Here is a 19607-nt window from a genome sequence, read left to right as displayed (position 1 = left end):
GAGAGGGAAATACTCAACACAGCCAGCTCTACAAATTCCAGAGGGTGTAGACTGATGGAACTAATTGTGGATCCGCTAACATATGTAAAGCAATCTAACTGTGAATGTATTTAGGTGGGCACAGTACTGCACTTTGCCACAGTCCTTCTCGTTTCCTATTTCATTTTACCTGCTGGTTGACTTTAGAGACTAAAGGCTGAGTTTCCAACTCTTGAAGTAATGCAGAGGTCTGGTTTCACTGCATCACACCTGTGGTTTCCCAAACTCATGGGAATAAGGCAAACTCCCAGCTCTGAGCGGGAGTGTCACTGCATTTTTTCATACCTTGTTTCACAAGTTCTTTAATCCTCCCTGGAGTTCCTACACCCAGGTGCACGGCACGCTTCTCCAGCAACTTTACCTGCTCCTGGACCTATTCCAAGACAGAAGAGAATAAAGAAAAGTGTGACATTGAGATTTATTAAAAAATGTATGTTTGGCTATTCAGACAACCAAGATATATTTCTCATACATATGTGGTGGTCTTTTCCTACAGGTCCTGACTCACAGCTTCCCAATTTCCTAAGTATTCAAGGTGAGAAAGGTATCTGTTGTGATGTGAATGAGATGATCTTTGGAAGTACATGAGGATGGTGACTGGTTGCCCGGAGAACCAATCTTGTGATTGGAGGGTTGGAACTTTCAGTCCTACTCCCAACCTCCAGGGAGGGGAGAGAGGCTGGAGGTTGAATCAGTTGCCAATGGCCAATGATTTAATCAATCATGCTAACCAATGAAGCCTCCATAAAAACCCGAGAGGAAGGGGTTTGAAGAACTTCCAGGTTGGTGAACATATGGAGATTCGGGAGAGTGGTGAGCCTGGCGAGGGCGTGGAAGCTCCACTCCCTTTCCCCATATCTTCCCTATGTATCTCTTCTATCTGGCTGCTCCTGAGTTATATCCTTTTATAATGAACTGGTGATCTAGTAAGTAAAATGTTTCTCTGAGTTCTATGAACTGCTCTAGCAAATTAATTGAACCCGAGCAGGGGGTCATGGGAACCTGTGATTTATAGCCAGTGGATCGTAAGTACAGGTAACAGCCTGGTCATGAGACTGGTGTCTCAAGTTGAGGGAAGAGATATGTGTGTAGTCTTGTAGGACTGAAACTTTTACTTGTGGAATCTGATGCTATCTCCGGGTAGATAATGTCAGAATTGAGTTAAACTGTAGGGCATCAAGCTGCTATTTGGAACACGGCTTGGATGTGTGGGTAAGCACCCCCTCCCCATGTTGGAAATCGGGTCCAGGAACTCTTTTCAAAGAGTCACTACCAAGTACAGTCATATGCCAATTTAGAGCATTTTATTTAAAAGTTCAGAAAGCTAAAAAGCAAATGGGGCTATCCTTATTTTGGGTCAATTTCTAGAGCAAAGAAGGTTAATATGAAGATAGAGAAGAAAACTGGTACATCTTCAGAGTCCAGGGGTCAAACCTCAGCTTCTGTGCGGGAACCTTGGAGCTTGGAAGAGCAAGGACTGCTGTGGGGAGAGGTGGGTATGCAGAGAGGCAGGGAACAGAGAAAACCAGAATGGTTGTTAAATGTGTCAGATAAGGAAGGAGGCACCCAAGGAAACACCTGCTAAGGAGATAAGAAGAAGAGGTTGAAGGGAAAAAGCTGAGGTCTGGGAGTGGCCTTTCAGGATCATTCACACCCCCCATTAGAAACCACAGGCCCTCTGCTTACCTTTATGTGTTTCGCAAATAATTTCATAACTTTGCTGTCTCCTTTGAATGCTGTCATTGACCTAATGAATAGGAATAGATTAATGCATAAGAAAACTCACTCATTCTAGGCCACATTGACTACATAAACATTATGTTTTGCTTTATTCAAAAGAATATGTGTGTACATATATGCATATGTATGTGTATATATGTACACATGTAAAACATTCTGAGATTTTCAGGTTAGCCCACCTCTGAAATGAAAGCGGACTAAACTTTTATTGAGGCTTCTAACTCTGTTATACAAGGTTAGCTTAGGTTTCCTTGATTATTGAAAGGCCGACCTGCTCTTCATATGTAATACAGAATTTCTGTATTTTAGGTCCCCAGGAGGGCATTTATCTTCAAACTCTGCAGTATAGCTCTCATACAGAATTTGGTTGTGAGAAATACCGTAGAGCAGTGGTGCCAGCCTGCGCTCCGTGGAGCCCAAGGGCATCTACAAAAGGTTATCTGTGGCTGCTGTGTGGGGAGTTGGGGATTAGCTGATGGGGGGAGCAAGAATGCTTATGTCCTTCATCAGAGCAGCCCCCCACTTTTATCTACTTTGTAGAGTGAGCTTTTCTGTAAAATTTTATATGTGGAAATGCTTCAGATGTAAATGGGTATAAAACAAACAATCTTTTAGTTGATGTTTGGGGCAAGAACTAACACGGAAATACTGCTCAGAATCAACTGTGCCTTATACATATATCATTATTATGATTGGGGAAATATTATTGACCAGTAGGAATCTATGAGGTTGCAAATAGGGAATCATGTTATACAAGTTATGTTGCACTTGAGTTTTTACTTACACATAAGCTTTCTCCAGGGCAAGGTTAGCTTGGAAGACAATTTAGGGGACATATTTAACATAACTCAGGGTTCTCAAGAGAGCAACTATTCTTAGAAAAGTTAGAATTATTCAACATTAGTCTATGAATAGGGCTCGTTGTGCCCACTCAAAAATCACCTTTTGCAAATCACCTAACCTTGAAATGGATCACAGTTACCAGGGACACAGAAAAACACCGAGAATTTGTAAATGAAGTGTGACAACATAGTGCTTTCATGCCCCTCAGAAAGGCATTTATGTAGAGCAAACGCTCAAATCAATCTGACAACTTGTTTTTAAGAGGCCACCGCTTTGCCATTAGTGTTTGAATCTGAACCGAGTTCTGTGGTGGTAGTCTTAAAATGCTGAAAAGTCACTGTGAACTCCCATGATTTCAGAACAAGCAAATACAGCTGCCCAGAAGCAGTTGGAATCTTGAAGATCAATTATGTTTAGAGCGGAAATAGTTGAAAGAGACACTTTTGTTTTACCCAGAGAGTGTGTGGTACAATTTAAAATCTGTGCCTAGTGGGGAAAGGAGAGTTTGAAGGACTATTAACAAAGCTTAACGACTGCTTTTCTAAATTCATCCTCAGATTACTTCATTTGGAGAAATAGATGCTACGTAACTACTGAGCGTCTGCACCTTCATCTATTTGATCAAGTCGCTCCTTCTTTAGGACTTTTTCTTTACTTTGTCTTTTGTCAAAGCTTGGCACAGAGCCTGGTCCTGGGAGACGGCAACTCCCAGTAAATCCCCTTTTACTCTGACGGTTCTTCTCTGGAAGCTAAATGTTACCCCACATCCAGTGGAAGCCTTTTGTATATTCTATCTACAAAAACTACAGTAAGTGATAAAGTACGTGAAAGCACTAGTAAAGCACTGACAAATTATCTCTAAAATACAATTTTTACATTTAAATTTTTGGTCCGTTTGGAATTTATCTTGGTATAAGAAGTGAGATGTGGATCCAACTTTATTTTTCCAGATGGCTACCTGGTTGTTCCAATATTATTTATTAAATAATCCGTATCTCCCTACTGATTTGTCACCTTCACCATATGGTACATTTTCGTGTACCTATAGGACTATTTCTGAACTTTCAGTTCTGTTCCACTGATCTGATCTGCCTTTTATGCACGTGCCAATTCCATACCATTTTAATTATTGAGACTTTGTAATATATTTGTGTTTTTTTTTTTCTTAAATCTGATACTATAGGCATAACATCCTCTCATTAGTATCTTTTTCAGAATTTCCCTGTGGACTGATTTCTTCTCATGAATTTAGAACTAGTTTACCTAGTTTAAAAACAGTTCTTTTGGAGTTGCATTGGAATGTGCGAAAGTTGCAGATTATTGTAGATAAAACAGCCATCTTTAAAACACTGACTCTATTCAGGAATATAGTATGCCTGTTTGTTTATAAAAGATCTTTTGCATCGCTAATGTAATATTTTCTTTATATAGGCTTTGGTAAGTTTATTTCTTGGTATTCTGTCTTGTTATTTTAAATGAGTCCTTTTCTTCTATTTTTTTCCTTTTAACCGGCTATTGTTCCTATGATCTCCCTGCTTTCACCGTATGTTCTCCACACAGCAGCCAAAGTGATCCTTCAGAATGATTATTCAGATTATGTGACTCCTCTGCCCCAAATCCTCCAACGGCATCGCATCTCAGGACCCTTTGCGCTTACTCTCCCTTCTGTCAGGAATGCTCTTCTTACATACCTGCTTGGTTTTCTCCTTTACTTTGTTCACGTCTCTGCTCAAATGTCACCTCCTTAGAGACGTTCTCTGGGACCACCCTTTTAAAAGTAGCCCCTATCCACTTCTATGCCTTTGCCATGCTTTATTTCTTCTTCCATAACTTATCACTGCCTGACATTATAATGTACTATATTTATTTGTTTCTTGTCTGTCTCCCTCACTGGAAAGTAAGTTCTATGAGAGTGGATTCTGTTCACTGTTACATCTCCAGCATACAGAACATATCAACTTGGCACATGTCGGTTACTCAGAAAACATGTACAAAATAGAATAGGTGAAGCCTCCAACCTAATGAGCTCCAGGGCTCGGACAGCCGAGCTGCAGAGGATGAGCATCAGGACCGATTTCTTCTCAGTATGGTTTTTGCGAAGTTTTACCCACTTAGGGCAGACTGAAAAAAAGACCATAAGAAAAATATTACTCTAAATATAGCAAAATAGGGCTCCCAAAATTGCGTATTCTCCAATTACTTCTGTGTTAGTGTTTAGGTAAAATAAAATATAATGAGTAGAGTCTATTCTCTACTTATTCTATGTATTAGATTAAAATGAAATATCATTAATGTACAATACAAAATATGTAATATGCCAACTAGCTAAATGGAACTAGTTTTAGTTAGACTAAGTAAAAAAAAAAAAGCTTGAAATAATACATTTGCAATATTTTATGTTTGATGTTTGAAGACAATGTTGATGAGGAAAAGAACTCTGATTCAATAATGTTAAATTTTAAAGGGGCACAGCATAAGATATGAAATAGAAATGACATTAAAATAGTAGCAAACGTTTGTTAAATACTGACACTGTGCTAGGCAGCTTACATACATTCTTTTGTTTATCTCTCATAATCTAGGAGGGCGATTCGATTATTACTTACATTTACTGAATTTGATGCTGAGGAAAGTTTGTGAACTCAAGTAGAGTGTCACCAGAACTGATCAGAGTTTGAAAGAAGAATGCCAAATTTCTATATCTAAAATATTTCACTGTTGGTTACAAATAAATGATTACCTCGTATAAATACCCTATTTATTATTGGCGACACAACACGTATCGAAAAGATCAAATTAGAGTGACGATGCAATAGCCACGGTCTGAGTTCTGAAGATATGAACAGAATTTCAGAATCTCATAGTTGGAACAGAATCACACAGTCCAACTTCCTTATCTTTCAGATAACAAAATCAAGTCCCATTTTAATCTAATCCCAACTTCCTTATCTTTCAGATAACAAAATTAAGTCCCAGAGGAGTACTCAGTGACCTGTCCCAGGTCAAATAGCAAATTGGTGGGGAACTCAGATTAGAACACTAATTATTCTTGGGATTCCTAGAGTAACACTTCTAATGTGCTGTAAAACACACATGAGACCAAAACACAGATTCTCAAATCCAGAGCAAAACAAGAACAAACTTAAATTAAATAAAAATTAAGATGGACCCAAAACAAAATAAAACTTCCATTTAAAATCTATTTAAGGTAAAGGGATATATGTGGTGATGGAAAGAGAACTGTCTCTGGGTGGTGAACATACAATGTGACATATAAATGATGTATTACAGAATTGTACACCTGAAACCTATGTAACTTTACTAACAATTGTCACCCCAATAAACTTAAAAAAAATCCATTTAAGGTAAAAAATTTTTATTGTAAATGTGGTTTTAAAAGGTTTTATTTTAAAGAGACAGATCTTATTTTTTATTTTTTATTTTTTTTTAATTTTTATTGGGGAATATTGGGGAACATAGCATGCTTTTCCAGGGCCCATCAGTTCCAAGTTGCCGCCTGTGGAGGGCACAGCTCGGCTCTAAGTCCAGTTGCCATTTTCAATCTTTAGTTGCAGGGGACGCAGCCCACCATCCCATGCGGGAATTGAATTGGCAGCCTTGTTGAGAGCTCATACTCTAACCAACTGAGCCATCCGGCCGCCCCCCCAGAAGCTCAGTGGCAGCTCGTTGTCTTCAATCAAGTTGTGGAGACACAGCTCACTGGCCCACGTGGGAATCGAACTGGCATCCCTGCCGTTCAGAGCTCACGCTATAACCAACTTGAGCCATCCGGCCACACCAGACCTTATATTTTAATGAAAAATAACAACTTGAGTAATTTTTTTTAAAAAATGATAGTTTACTTACTTTCTTTTAAGTATGATGAAAGACTATGAGTCAAATCATTGGCCTTGAGGAAACAGGAGTCTAGAAATATGAGAAACATGCTTTGTAGAGAATTTTGCAAACACATAATCAAAATAGATTAAATGCAAATTATGTATTCTTGAACAAGGTTGTAAAACATTAGTGAATTAGTGAGCTCATTATATATTTTAAAATGTTGTCTAGTATTTAAAACAATAGCAGCAGCAGCAACAAGTAAACTTTTAACTGACCATAGTTTCTTAGACTAGTGAAATAAAAGCTTATTGTATCAGTCAATGGATTAACGAAGCATTTCATTTTCAAATCCATGGACAGACAATATACAAAGGTAAAGCTGAAATAGCTAACAAACTACGTAGAGATGTTCCAACTTACTAGTCATTGTAGATGTGCAAATTAATATAGTGATTACATTTTACACACACACTGGAATGGCAACTGCTAGAAAGAAAGATGTATAATACCAAGTGCAGTCGAGAATGTAGGGTGATGGAAACTCATAAGAACTGCAGATGAAAACTGGCGTAGCTATTCTGGAAAGTCGTAAAATTAAGATGTATACCACCCTATGACCCCACGATTACATTCCTGTGTAAATAATGGAAAGAAATTCCTGTGTGGTCTATGAAGAGGCATACATAAGTATATTCATCCTAGCATTATTTGTGATGGTGGGGAACTGGAAGCAAGTAGGTGTCCATATCTGAGAAAATGGGTGAGCAATATGCGAGAGCCGAAATCACGGCAACACTGTGCAGCAGTTAGAAGCACTGAAGCAGATGTACATAAAGCCATACAGACGTCTTAACAAAGTGCTAAGTCAGGAAAGAAACAGAATGAGAGGTTTAGCACATGATTTAGATAAATTGTAAAATGTACACACATAGAACAACACGACATATTTAGAAGAATATATACATATTTAAAAACATATTAGCAAAGAGTGAATGGCTATAGGGAAATGAATGCCTATTGGAGTGTGTATTAGGAAAGAATGGGAATAATACATGAAAATACAACAGGACATAACAACACAGTAAAAGACAATATAACACACGAAAATAAAACCGAGGGGTTTGCTCAACCAATGACAATCATGGCCTGGCAATTATGTAGTATTTTTAATTCTGTAACTAAGATGTATAAAAAAGCATCCTGTTAACCATCCTAATTTTTTCTACAAGAAGAAGTTTGTCTATAAACACAACAGAGTGCTAGGGAGTAAACTATGACTACATTCAATGAAATTTATATTGTAACCGAGCATTTGTAACTCACATTCTGTGAGCAACAAACTTCAAAGATGTTGCCTTGCATACTGTTCTAGAGCCTTGGATGGTCTTTAAAACTGTAACTTCCCAAGCCTGGATGTGATTAGACTCACCTGAAGAGCTTTAGGAAAGACACCGATTCCTGGGGTGGACTCCCTTTTGTGCAGTGAGTCAGAATTCCCTGGGGATGAGCCTGGGAATTTGCTTTGTAAGTTCCCTGGTGACTTAGTCGCAGCTAGCTAAGGCTTTTAGCTCTGATCTAAAGCACACAGCACTCTCAGGAGCACAGCAGGGTAGCTCCATGGGACTCCTGCCTTGCAACTCTAAGTAAGTGCCCCTGTGTGAAATGAACAACGGACAGTGCACAACAGGAATCGAAAAGCATGTTCCTGGCCCTACAGACACAAACAACCTCAAATCAAAACCAAGTTAGACACTCAGCAAACTAAATGGCAACGATATTTTAGTGTTTATAGCCACCTTACATTTACGCCCCTTCCTGAGCCTGTTCCAATACCCTTGGCTCATCCCTCCGCTCACCCAGCACAGACTTCCCCTTGGTCCTTGGTCTAGTCAGTGTGCTGACAGCATAGTTAGTGACAGGCCTTGTCTCTAAAACATTCCTGTGATGTGATGCTGCCGATCACTGTCTCAGAATGGCTTAATTTCTTAACTGAGAATGAAAATCTGTTCTTTTTGGCTAGGACAATATTTTGTAACATATTTACAAAATGTTTGCTCCTCCTTAAACCAATCATGACCACACATTCTTGCCTAACTGAACTCTAACACAGCGATAATATAATGGAAACTCACGATGGAACTTAAAGGACTCCTTAAAGGTTTCTTCTGAGCTGCGACTCTCTACAGTTGCGATGAATTAAAGTTTAGGATGTTCCATGAGGTGATAGAGGAGCAGTGGGTCCCGTTATCTTACCAGCCCTTCCAAAATTGAAAGTGTACTCTAACAAAAAATCTAGAAGGCAATATTGACCACCGAGCCACAGTAAAAGCAAATTTCAGTTAAACCTTGAAAAGAGGCTTTGTTTTAACACTTGCTTCCTGAAAAAGAGCAGTGAGGACCTAGCTCTCTTCATCTAACTGCAGCTGGAGCCATCTGGGCTCAGTAAGTCGAAAACTCCAGATCAAGCTCATATGGAAAGGCACTCCTTCAAGTCCCAAAAGGATATACCTTTTGGAAAAGAAACAGACAGGGTCACTCATGTCTCCAACCTGACGCACATTTTGTAAAAAAATCCTATCACAGAGGAATTATAAAAATTCAGGGAGCGGGCTGTTTTACAGCTTCTCAAGCCTCTAGAAAACATAAAATTGTAATGGAAAAAGGAAATCAAACTGCCCTTGATGTGTTGCACAAGCAGTAGTAGACACCCCTTGTGGTCTATAAATAACTCATCTCAGGCAGTGGTACACAAAGTGTTTGTGGCTTGATTTTACGTCAACGTCTCTTTTCTTCAATCTCTGACCAAAAGAGCTACAGGATGTATTATAATCTTGAAATTAATTAAAATAAGTTGTTTTAAGAATTTTGCAATATCTTTTAACTTAATTTTACATACTGTGCATAGATTTCAAACCATAGTAGGCTGAAGAACCTGGGCGAGGTGTCAGCTTTGCTAAAAATACAGAATTTTGTCCCTATCTTTACATAATTTGCTTGAAAAAGTCTGGGCTGGGACCCAAAACACTACCCTAAAAACAAAACCATAATTAGAAACCATCATAAGAATAACAAAACTCAGCTGCTTATTAAAGCCAACATTCTTGTCTATAAAGGATGAATAAATTAATGTTTCATATCTGTACTTTTAAATGTGTCTTATATTTATTTTTATGTAACTTCTATCCTCATTAGGGATTCTTACTTCTTGAAGAATCGCTGAAAAATATGCACACCCAACAATTAGCCTTTTAAATAAAAAATACAATTACAAATCTTTCTGCTACACTATACAAATACCATTTAGCACCTTAATAAAGAAATCACCCAAGAGTAAAAACTATCAGGTTGAGAACAGGAGTATTAGCACGGGTAAAATATATTAATGTCTGGCTGACATACCCAGCCATAACATATAGAAGAGAAAAGATGAATCTGTTTTGTTCCTCATCATCAGGAAAATTCCTAGCAATTAACAATTGGTCCTGCTGAATAACCTCAGAATAGTAAGGAAAAAAAAAAAAGGGAATAAACAAAGAAGCCTGGCTATACCTGGTAGGTTAAGTTCTTCTAATTCAATCACTGAACGGTTGCTGCTATAATAGTCTTTCATCAGCTTCTGGAGGTCTTCAGGTGTGCCTGGTTTGGGCTCTGATTTTGCAAGAATGTCAGTAATTTTCTTCTAAGACAAAAGACGAAAGAAAAAAATGGGAAGAAAGATTTTAGAATGGTATTTGGCTTAGGATAGGTTGATTCCCTTGGCATTTAAACTGCACATAGGTTTCAGTGATGGCCAACTATGAGTGTGAGTTCTAATAAACGCACTTGAGAAAACTTGATATTTTAAAACCGGACATAACTGCTTTGAAGAATGAATGATCTAAAAGACTCCTTTTTAACTTTTAGTTTAGGACTTCTAGAAAAACTGACATTTTAATAGGGTATTAGTTTCTATTAAAAGTCAAGAAATCTTGTTGCTGTGGAACCCTTCTGTAAGACGATTTGTATTTTGGGGAGAGCAGAATCTTGCGAATTTGTTGCCTAACCTGGTTTTTAGGGCACTGACTCTCAGTTTGGATTTCTGGGATTAAAGTAAAAGCTGCAGGAATAACCTAGCAAGGACTCACTGAAAAGGGAAACGTTTAGACCCTCAATTCTCAAGTCTGGGAAGATATAGTCTTGAAGTGGCCCTTTGGAAACTAGAACAGGAAATACTTTACAACATCTATTTTGATTTGGACTTATTTGTGTAGCACTTACTGAATGCTTGTAATGTACTAGGAACACACAATCGTTCATTTAGTTTTCATCATAAACTTCCGTTCTCATTTCCTTCTAATGTTTCACTGAAGATCCAGAAAGAGCCCCCGCCCTCACCAGCTTTCCCCCCTCCTTCCACAAGATCCTCATTTCTATACCACTGCCAAGAATGGTCCAAGTTCTGTCAAATGAATTAACTTTTAAAAAGATGTCATCAGTGGGCACATTTTAGCATGACCTCAGCCAAGGCGAAACTATCCAGCTAGAGTTCTGACCTTGAGCCACCAAGAATTTAACACTCCTGGAGGCCATTAGTGTACAAACTATCAAAGAGAAGTTCAAGTTCCTTCTTTAAGGACTTGCCAAACCTCAGCCAATTTGGCATCTCCCATCTTCCTATTTGGCCATTTGCAAGCAAAGAAAACATATGCACACACACTCTGAGTTTTCTAAAAGCTTTCCGTTAAGTAATTGGTTCGAGTCCATCTTCTTTCCTCTAATCCCAATCATATTTCCTCTGCTGACTTCAGCAGTAGATCCTTCTTGGCAGGGAGAGAATTACACTGCTGTTTTCACAACTGCGTTGGAAGGTCAAAGCTAACCACACTTTCTCCAAGTCTGAGCCATAAGAAAGTTTGTATAGGAGCAAGAGTCTTCCATACGTTCACAGGCAAGTATTAAAATGCAAGGGGAGTCTTTTGCTTTAAATTATGGTTCAGAATGTGAGTCAGAAGTGCCTTATGCTACCTTCATCTGCTTATTCATTTCTTTTTGTTAATACTCTAAGATAAAGGCCTTTTTTTTTTTTAAGCATGGGTCTAACTTTAGTAAGTGGAGAGTTAGAAATAACACAGGAGACTGGTTCCCCTGAATTACCAACTTCAGCTCTGTCTCCGTAAGATAAAAGGTTTTAAAAATTGAAATGGGTAAGAAAAAAAGGTTGGTACAGTTCTTTTCTTGGACAGAGCGAGGGGGGCTAGAGGGCAGGATAGCTCTGGGCCCCTTCTAGAATTAGAAACTTGTGTCTGACAGCCAGCCACAGTGAAAACACAGGGTGGGTAAGAATGATGTTTAGTGCTCCACAAAACTGAACTAGGAATCAGAAGGATTTATTTTTAGCTCTAACAGAAACACTTATTGCAAGTGATCTTATGAAAGTCACCAAACCTAACTGAATCTTAGAATTTCTGCATCTCTAAAGCAGGAATTACAAAAATGTGATGAAAACATGCAGGGTCACGTCACTGTAAAAAATTATGGATATTACCTTTCTCCATTTCCTGGTCTTGGTGGATTCTTCTTTTGTTTCCTTTGGTTGTATCAAGAAACATTCCTTAGGCTATAAAAAATACAAATGAGAAAACTTTCCTCTTAGCATGATGAGTTGTCAACTAATGGTATGAATCCCAAGGTATTCACTGCCATGTATGTGTTCTTCAGAATATCTTTGTAACATTCTACAAAGACAGAGATCCTGGAAGACCCACTGTAGGCTATTACGCGGCCTGGAAAATCTTTGAACAAAGGTTCAAAACGTGTGAGTCCATATATGTGTTTGGGGTGCTGGTGGAGGCTCTTAAAGATTGAAGACAATAGCCAGGTTTGTAAAATACAGACAGAAATAGATGTGATTAAAATTTAGATGCAATAAGGAAGTCTTTGACTAGTGTGACGGGTGTTTTCCATTAACTAGCGATGTGTGAGCTTGTATTTCCAAGTCACTGGTTTATTAGTTTGCTATCCATTTCTTTCCTTTTCTCAATAAGCATAGAAAAGCTGAAGTAGGATATTTTTACCTATACTTTTATAAAACCAGCTTCACCAAATGGCTTACTGGTCTATAGTGACTGGAAAATGAACGTTTCTACTGATGGCCTGAGCAGTCAGCACCCATGGGGGGTTTGGTGCCACCTTGACCCTGAAATACCCTATACAGTTCAGTGCTATTTTTTACCTTGAGTCCTCTTTTTTTTTTTTAATGTAGAAAAACAGGAAATTTGGACTAAGACCTTGATTTATAAAGTAGAATGCCTCAGATTCCAAATGTATTAATCATAAGCAGGAATATAAAATGTTTCCTGTGCTGGATCTTTTATGCAACATTTTCAAACAAGTTGCCAAATAAGATATAAAGTATAAGTGAAAACGTATTCTTAGTTTTCCTTGATGAAGTTTCCATTACAATTAGAGAGTACCAGTTTAAGCTGGTAAACTACTGACTAAAGCAAACTTGTTTCCACTGGCTCTGTTTAAAATGATTACAAATGAAGCTTTCTATTAAAGTTTGTGGACAGGCTGCAGATTAAGAATACCTATGGCCCGAAGCCAGAGAGAGAGAAAGAATACTACATAATTTCTTCAGGACATGGTCCAGGACCTGCAGTTTCTAGACCTCGCGTTTCACTCAGTAAAGAAGTAGATTCAAAAGGCTCAAGATTAAAATAACATGGAATCTGGAAATTTTAGCTTCTTCTCAGTTAAAACAAAAAACCTGCAAAGAGCAGTTGCATCATAGCTAAAGAAAAAAATACATTACGATCTCTCTTGTTTAGAAAGTTAAGCTATCTTATGGATGTAGATACATGCCAATTTGTGCTGATACATGCCAATTAGAAACTGGATCAAGGCCACTAGTATGTCACAGAAGCTGCCAGATGATCACAAGAGTCCAATTACAGAGCAGGCCAACGTTTGGCTCATGCTCCTGAGGCAACGGCCTGGATCCGAACAGCAGGTCCCAAAGCATCCTGCAGTATCTTGTCACCAGTGCCAAGGTTCTGGAGAAGCACATGTAGAAACCTATTCCATTTTCTTATTTACCAAATGAGGGTGCTTTTGCGGGGTATGTTTAATGTGCTGGCTTATAATTATGTTAGGTTTACAAGGCCAATTAATTCAAATTCAACACAAATCTGGAAATGAGTTCTGTGATAAGGATATAGACTCTGGAAGAAAAATAAAAATGCAATTCTGAATTATGCATAGGAGAAAAGACACATACTTGAGGACCTGCTTTAGTCAAGACAACAGCATCAAGTTTAAATGCTAGGTTCAAATTCTTAGATCATCCTAAAAGAAATGCAGTATAATATTTGTTTTCTGGGAACAGTCACCTTAGCTGGTTGAGGTAGGGTACTAATGAAGAAGCCAAGTTTATGGGGCCAATTTCCATATTGGTGAGATGGCTTTGTGAGGAAATAGAAATCCATAGTGTTGAAAATTCCTGAACTTAGCTGCCTTATGAATGCTGATGTTTACTCTCAGAGAGACTAGGTAAAAAGATGTGTAAGACTGAGGCCAGGCCAGTTAACCATTTCTGGAAACCAATTTCAACAGTGTATGTTTTTGACAATTGATAAGTAATGACATTTCTTTATAAGAAATGAAGTGATTTTAAATATGTAGCCAAAATATGCAGTTTAAATATTTAGAAGAGTCACAGTTTCCCCCAAAATATGAAATAAATTAAGCTTTTAATTGAAGGAACTGAGGTATATTCTCAGTTTCTTAAAGTGTCAAAAATTATATTCTTTAATAATAATTCTTCTGGTTAAACATGACAAATTAGCCTCAAAATGCCACGATACTGAAAATAAAGGAAATTGAAAAGGTATAAATCTATAAGGACCAAGAAACAAGGAAATAGGGTAACAGTAGTGGAGAGATTTTAATAACCTTTTGGAAACTAGAAAGTGAAACTGGGTGGAAGTGACTTAGCAGAGAGAGAAAGCTATCATCTGGGTTTCTAGAGAGGAGGAAACTAATTATAATGGAGTCTGTTTGACTTGGTCTCTGAAATGGGTTAGTAGTTGGAGGCAGAAGGTACTATAGAGAGTGAAGGGTTTAACAGAAAGAGACTGGCTTTTTATATTTAGAAAGATAAACTTCCCTCACACCTCCCACTGAGCTGTATCTCCTGCCCAGGTAGCCAAGCAACCCTCTTATTACTGCTTCCTCTCATCTTGCTCTTCCTGGCAGCAGACTGGAGGATTATTCTCTGGAGAGGACAAGAGGACCAAGAAGTCAGGCACAGGGGAGGTAGGACAGAGGTTGAGGATCACTTTCTTTTCCCATCCCTATTTCAAGATGTCTCAAGTCAAGCTTACAATACTGCAAGCAAGAGACCACTGAATTCTTCTTTGGAGAAATGAAATGGTCTAAGAGAAATGCCACAAGAGTGACATTTGAGGGTACCATACTGAAAATCTAGCTTGTTATCCTATCACCGAACTATGAAGTCCACTAATCAACAAGCCTGACTATGTACAAAAATTTTCTGACAATTTTTTAGTGTATCTCTCTTGTATATGAATAGACAAGTTCATCAGACAGCTAACAAAAGTCTCCAACATAAGAAAATATGAACAACAAAAAGAAAAAGAACCCAGAGGAAAGAGGGACATTTCGTCAAAATAATTACAATTAATATTCTCAGAGTGATAAGGGAAGAATTTGCACCCATGAAATAAGAACAAGATGCTATTAAAAAAATGGAGCAATTAGAAAACATTTAAATACTAAAACAAATAATAAAGTTGGAATAAAAATGTAGGAGGAAGGCTTGAAGATAAAGTAAAAGAAATCTTCCAGAACGATTTTTAAAAATGATAAAAAAAAGTTTTAGAGAATCAGCCCAAGAGATTCATCATTCCAATAAAAAGTATATAAAAAAGGGGGGGGGTCATGTAAAATAGTGAGGAAGAAGTGCTCAAAGTAATAATACAAGAAAAACTTTCCAGAACTGAGGGAAACTTTGTAGAACATGAAACTCCAAATTGAAAGCCCATTATGTATAGAGTCTAATAAATAAGAAAAATACCCACACTAAGAAGCATCCCTGTGAAATTTTAAAACATTATGGACAAACAAAAGAATATAAAAATTTCCAAAGAGAAGAACAATAACATACAAAATACAAAGGGTCAGACCAAAAAAAAAAAAAAATAGTTTCAGACCTCGCATCAGAATTACTGGAAGCTAAAACTCAGTGGAACAATGCCTTCAAAATTATGAGGAAAATTTATTTGCAAATTAGACTTTTATACCCGGCCAAACTATCCATAAAGTTAAGAGTAAAATAAAAAACATTTGCAGATATTTAAGGTCTCAAAAAATTTATTTTCAACCCACAGATACTGAAAGCTGTATCACAGCAAAATAAAGGGCTAAACCAAGATAAAAGAAGATATGGGATTCAGCAAATAGGGAGCCTAACCCAGGAGAGTGTTGAAGGGGAAGTAAAGAAAAGTCTCCATTGCTCAGCAGGCCCAGAGAATAACCAATTCAGAGCAGAATAGGAGTATGGAGGTCTGCAGGAAAGAACAATAACTGATCTATTTGAGCATATGGAAAATATTATTCATAGGCATGTAGAAGAGATGTTGAACATATGGGAACAATTAATAATAGGAACACAGCAAGCTGGGCAAATGAAAAAATGAGGTAATTATTAATACCATGAAAATAAAGAGTTGTATAAGAAAGGAGGGATGATTATAGCTTCTCCCTTTCTCAGGGTTGAACAGCATTTCCATGGTCATAATAATGAAATAATGACAACTGTTTTAACCAAAATGTGATATTGTGTTGGCAGGGGATGTAGCAGTTAGAGAGGGATGGGGGCGTGGGGAGGTAGATGGAAGAGCTATGTCCTAATATGCTGCCTTGGAAAGTTAATATATAGTGTCAGAAATTGATAAATCAAGAAACTGTAGAAAGTATAAGGTAGCAAATAAGAAAAACAACTAAAAGCTGAGGGTGACTGCCTCTGAGGAAAGACCTAGGGTAACAGTAGGGAAGTGGACTGTTGTTTTCTCATTAAAAACCTTTAATACTGTTTGATTATTACTTTGGTAAAAAAAAAAAAAAAGAAGATTTCAATTTCCATTTTATAACAAAAAACAAGAATGTTCATTATAAAGAGAAAAACAATTTAGAAGCAGCTTTTTAGTTTCATTTGAGTTTGGTCAAAAGTTATTCAATATATACCCACCAAATGTTTTAAATGAAAAGACTGTTAACCCCAAATGCTGATAAGGATATAAAGCAACCAAAAGCCTCATACACTGATGGCGGGAAGGCAGAAATGGTATCATCGTTTTGGAAAAAGGTCTAGCGATTTTTGTAAACCTAAACATGACTCAGCAATTATACTCTTAGGTATTGACTCAAGAGAAATCAAAATATGTGTTCACAAAAAGACTTGTATATGAATTGCAGATTGATTCCTAATAGTCCCAAACAGGAAATAGTCCCAGGTATCCACCATTGGAAAATGGATAAACAAACTGGTATATTCATATAATTGAATATTACTCAGTGTCAGGGACTGCACCGTGCGCCCACCCCCAATTCATATATTGAAGTTCTAACCCCCTATGTGACTGTATTGTAGCTAGGGTCTTTAAAGAGGTAGTAAATATTAAGTGAGATCATTTAAGGGAATGGTCCTAATCCAATAGGACTGGTGTCATTCTATGAGAAGGCAGAGACACGAGGGATGTGTACACAGAGGAAAGACCATGTGAGGACACAGTGAGAAGGGGGCCATCTACAAGACAAGGAGAGAGGCCTCAGGAGAAACCAAACCTCCCAACACCTTGATCTTGGCCTTCCGGCCTCCAGAACTGTGAGAAATAAATTTCTGTTGTTTAAGCCACTCAGTCTGTGGTATTTTGTTATGGCAGCTCTGGCAGAATAATACACTTAACAATTAAAAAATTAAAAAAGCCACTATACATGGGCATAGATGAATCTAACACGGTACTGAATAAAATAAGCCTTGAACAAAAGAGCATATCCTGTACGCTTTCATTTACATGAAATTCTACAATAGGCAAAACTAATTTTTTTGGAAAAAACATCAGAACAGTGGCTGCTTCTGGGTTAAGGAGTTTGGAATGGTGATTGACAGGGAGGTGGAAAGAAAGGGCTCTGGAGCGATGGTGATGTACTTTATACCATAGGGGTTCGTGTTAAGGAATTGCATAAATTTGCCAAAACTCATTGAATGGTACACTTGACATTTGTGCATTTTATTGTATGTTACCTTTAGCACAAAAGGACAAAAATAAAGATCTTTAAATATTGAACTTTTGTTAATGATGTGCATGCTGACGTGTTTGGGGGAGTGTACTGATTTTGCAGATTACTTTGAAATGTGCCCAAAATAAGTGATGGATGGATGGATAGTGTGTCTGAACACACTGGTCATAAAATTTTGGCCTTTGAGGACATTGAGGGTAAAAACCTACAACTTAGTGAGGAAAATTTTATTGAAAACTGAAGAAGAGAGGATCTTTGTTATGTAGTGGTAGAAAGTTTAGCAATACTGTCTGCAGTTACATGAAAAGTAGAAAATGTATCTGATGCTGTGGGTTATCTAGCGAAGGAGAAACAAACAGTGTTGACGATATCACCAATTTTTTCTTGTGGCTTATGGGAAAATGCAAAAGGAGGGAGTTCAGTTGGACAATCAAAGAAGTCAAGGGAATGGCTGCACATCCATTTGTGAAGACCTCAGAAAGAACAAAGGTGGTACCTCAGAGTGCTATTTAGTCACATAAGAGCTCTTTAAATAAATTAAAGGTTTGCCTCAGAGATTTTCTCAAACATGTCCCTAGGAAGCTGAAGGGGTACTGTCCTTCAGTTGTCTCAGCAGAGGCCCAAAGTAGAGAAGAATTTATCTGGAAAAGATCTGTGTGTGTGCCAGCAGCAATGTTATGAGGCAACCCTGTGGAGAGGCTCACATTTGAGGGATTGAGGCCTGCCTACAAAGAGGTTGAGCCCCCAACCCCAGCCCATAATCTAACTGGCATCTGATGAGAGATATAGAGCCAGAGGGAGCAGGCTAAGCCATGCCTGTGAGATAACAACAACTATGAAGTAAAGAATTTGTTATGTTTTAAGCTGCTAACTTTTGGGGGCAATGTGTTATTCAACAATAGATTAATACATAGAGGAACAGAATTGAGACACGAGCATGGAAAGGAAGAAGGTAAATCAGAGAGTGGATAGGACATACTCTTCCTTTAACATCATCAAGAGTAAACCTGAAGATCAAGAGTGGGAGAGGGGTGAAATGGTCAATGCTCAAACAAGGAAACAGGAAGAAAATACAACAGTAGAGAAAGGTGAGTAAGGACAGAAAGGGATAAGTACTCTTGCTGGAGATTTCTTTATGATCCAAGGAGATAAACAAAAAGCTAGCCTAAGAAAAAGAAGTCCAGTGTGGTCTCTGAGGGGAAGAGGATGGGTCATGGCACAACTGAAAATCTACTGAAGGCATCCATGAAAGTCATGGAATCCCTCCTAAGGGATTATATTTCTTAAGGGAACCATAATTACCAAGTCACTAGGGCTGGCTCTGAAATGACTGATGGTGAGGAGGGAAGAGGGTGATGCAATCTCTAGGAGTAGGGGAATTCATCATTTATTTTGGAAGCAATATCTGGAAAAAAAAGAGAACTGTTGGCAAATCTTTATACTCACATTATTAAGGAGGCCAAGGATGATTATTTAGATGTGAAAGCGTTGCTAGAGATGATGTAGTTGCATGGGGAAAAAAATCTTTTATAAAGTTATAAATCTGCTTCAAATACTGGACAGATGAGAGGTACAGAGTCAGTAACGGAAATGTGAGGCCGGCTATGGCACAGGAAGGAACACTGTCTAGCTCAACAGGTACTCTCACTTGGTGCAACGGAAGCCGACATGGATATGACAGCTGGCAGCATAAGGTCAGGCAGTTCCTGTGCAAGCATTACAAACAACAACAACGACAAACTGAAAGAACAGCAAAGAGATTAAGCTAATGAAAAAAATGAAAAAATAAACACAGCATCAAATATCTTTTCTTTTTTGATCCAGGGGAAAATGCAATTACT

The 19607-nt window shown here is 38.0% G+C and overlaps 1 protein-coding gene across 6 annotated transcripts in view; it reads right to left on the bottom strand.

Moving 5' to 3' along the window:
• CMSS1 (cms1 ribosomal small subunit homolog) overlaps positions 1–19607 on the bottom strand; it is a 339619-nt gene that overhangs the window by 15221 nt on the left and 304791 nt on the right. For 5 of the 6 annotated variants that reach the window (XM_081076468.1, XM_081076469.1, XM_081076472.1 and 2 more), the window contains exons 3-8: positions 11990–12061; positions 10015–10144; positions 6490–6549; positions 4641–4743; positions 1726–1786; positions 325–412 (exon numbers count right to left, since the gene is read on the bottom strand). In XM_081076468.1, coding sequence (XP_080932594.1) covers positions 325–412; positions 1726–1786; positions 4641–4743; positions 6490–6549; positions 10015–10144; positions 11990–12061 — 514 coding nt within the window. The remainder of the gene's footprint in view (positions 1–324; positions 413–1725; positions 1787–4640; positions 4744–6489; positions 6550–10014; positions 10145–11989; positions 12062–19607) is intronic. The other variant, XM_081076470.1, reaches the window with a different exon arrangement.

This window comes from Rhinolophus hipposideros (genome assembly GCF_964194185.1).
Source record: "Rhinolophus hipposideros genome assembly, chromosome: 2".
Classification (NCBI taxonomy): Eukaryota; Metazoa; Chordata; class Mammalia; order Chiroptera; family Rhinolophidae; genus Rhinolophus; species Rhinolophus hipposideros.
This window is presented reverse-complemented; position numbering and strand designations above follow the sequence as displayed.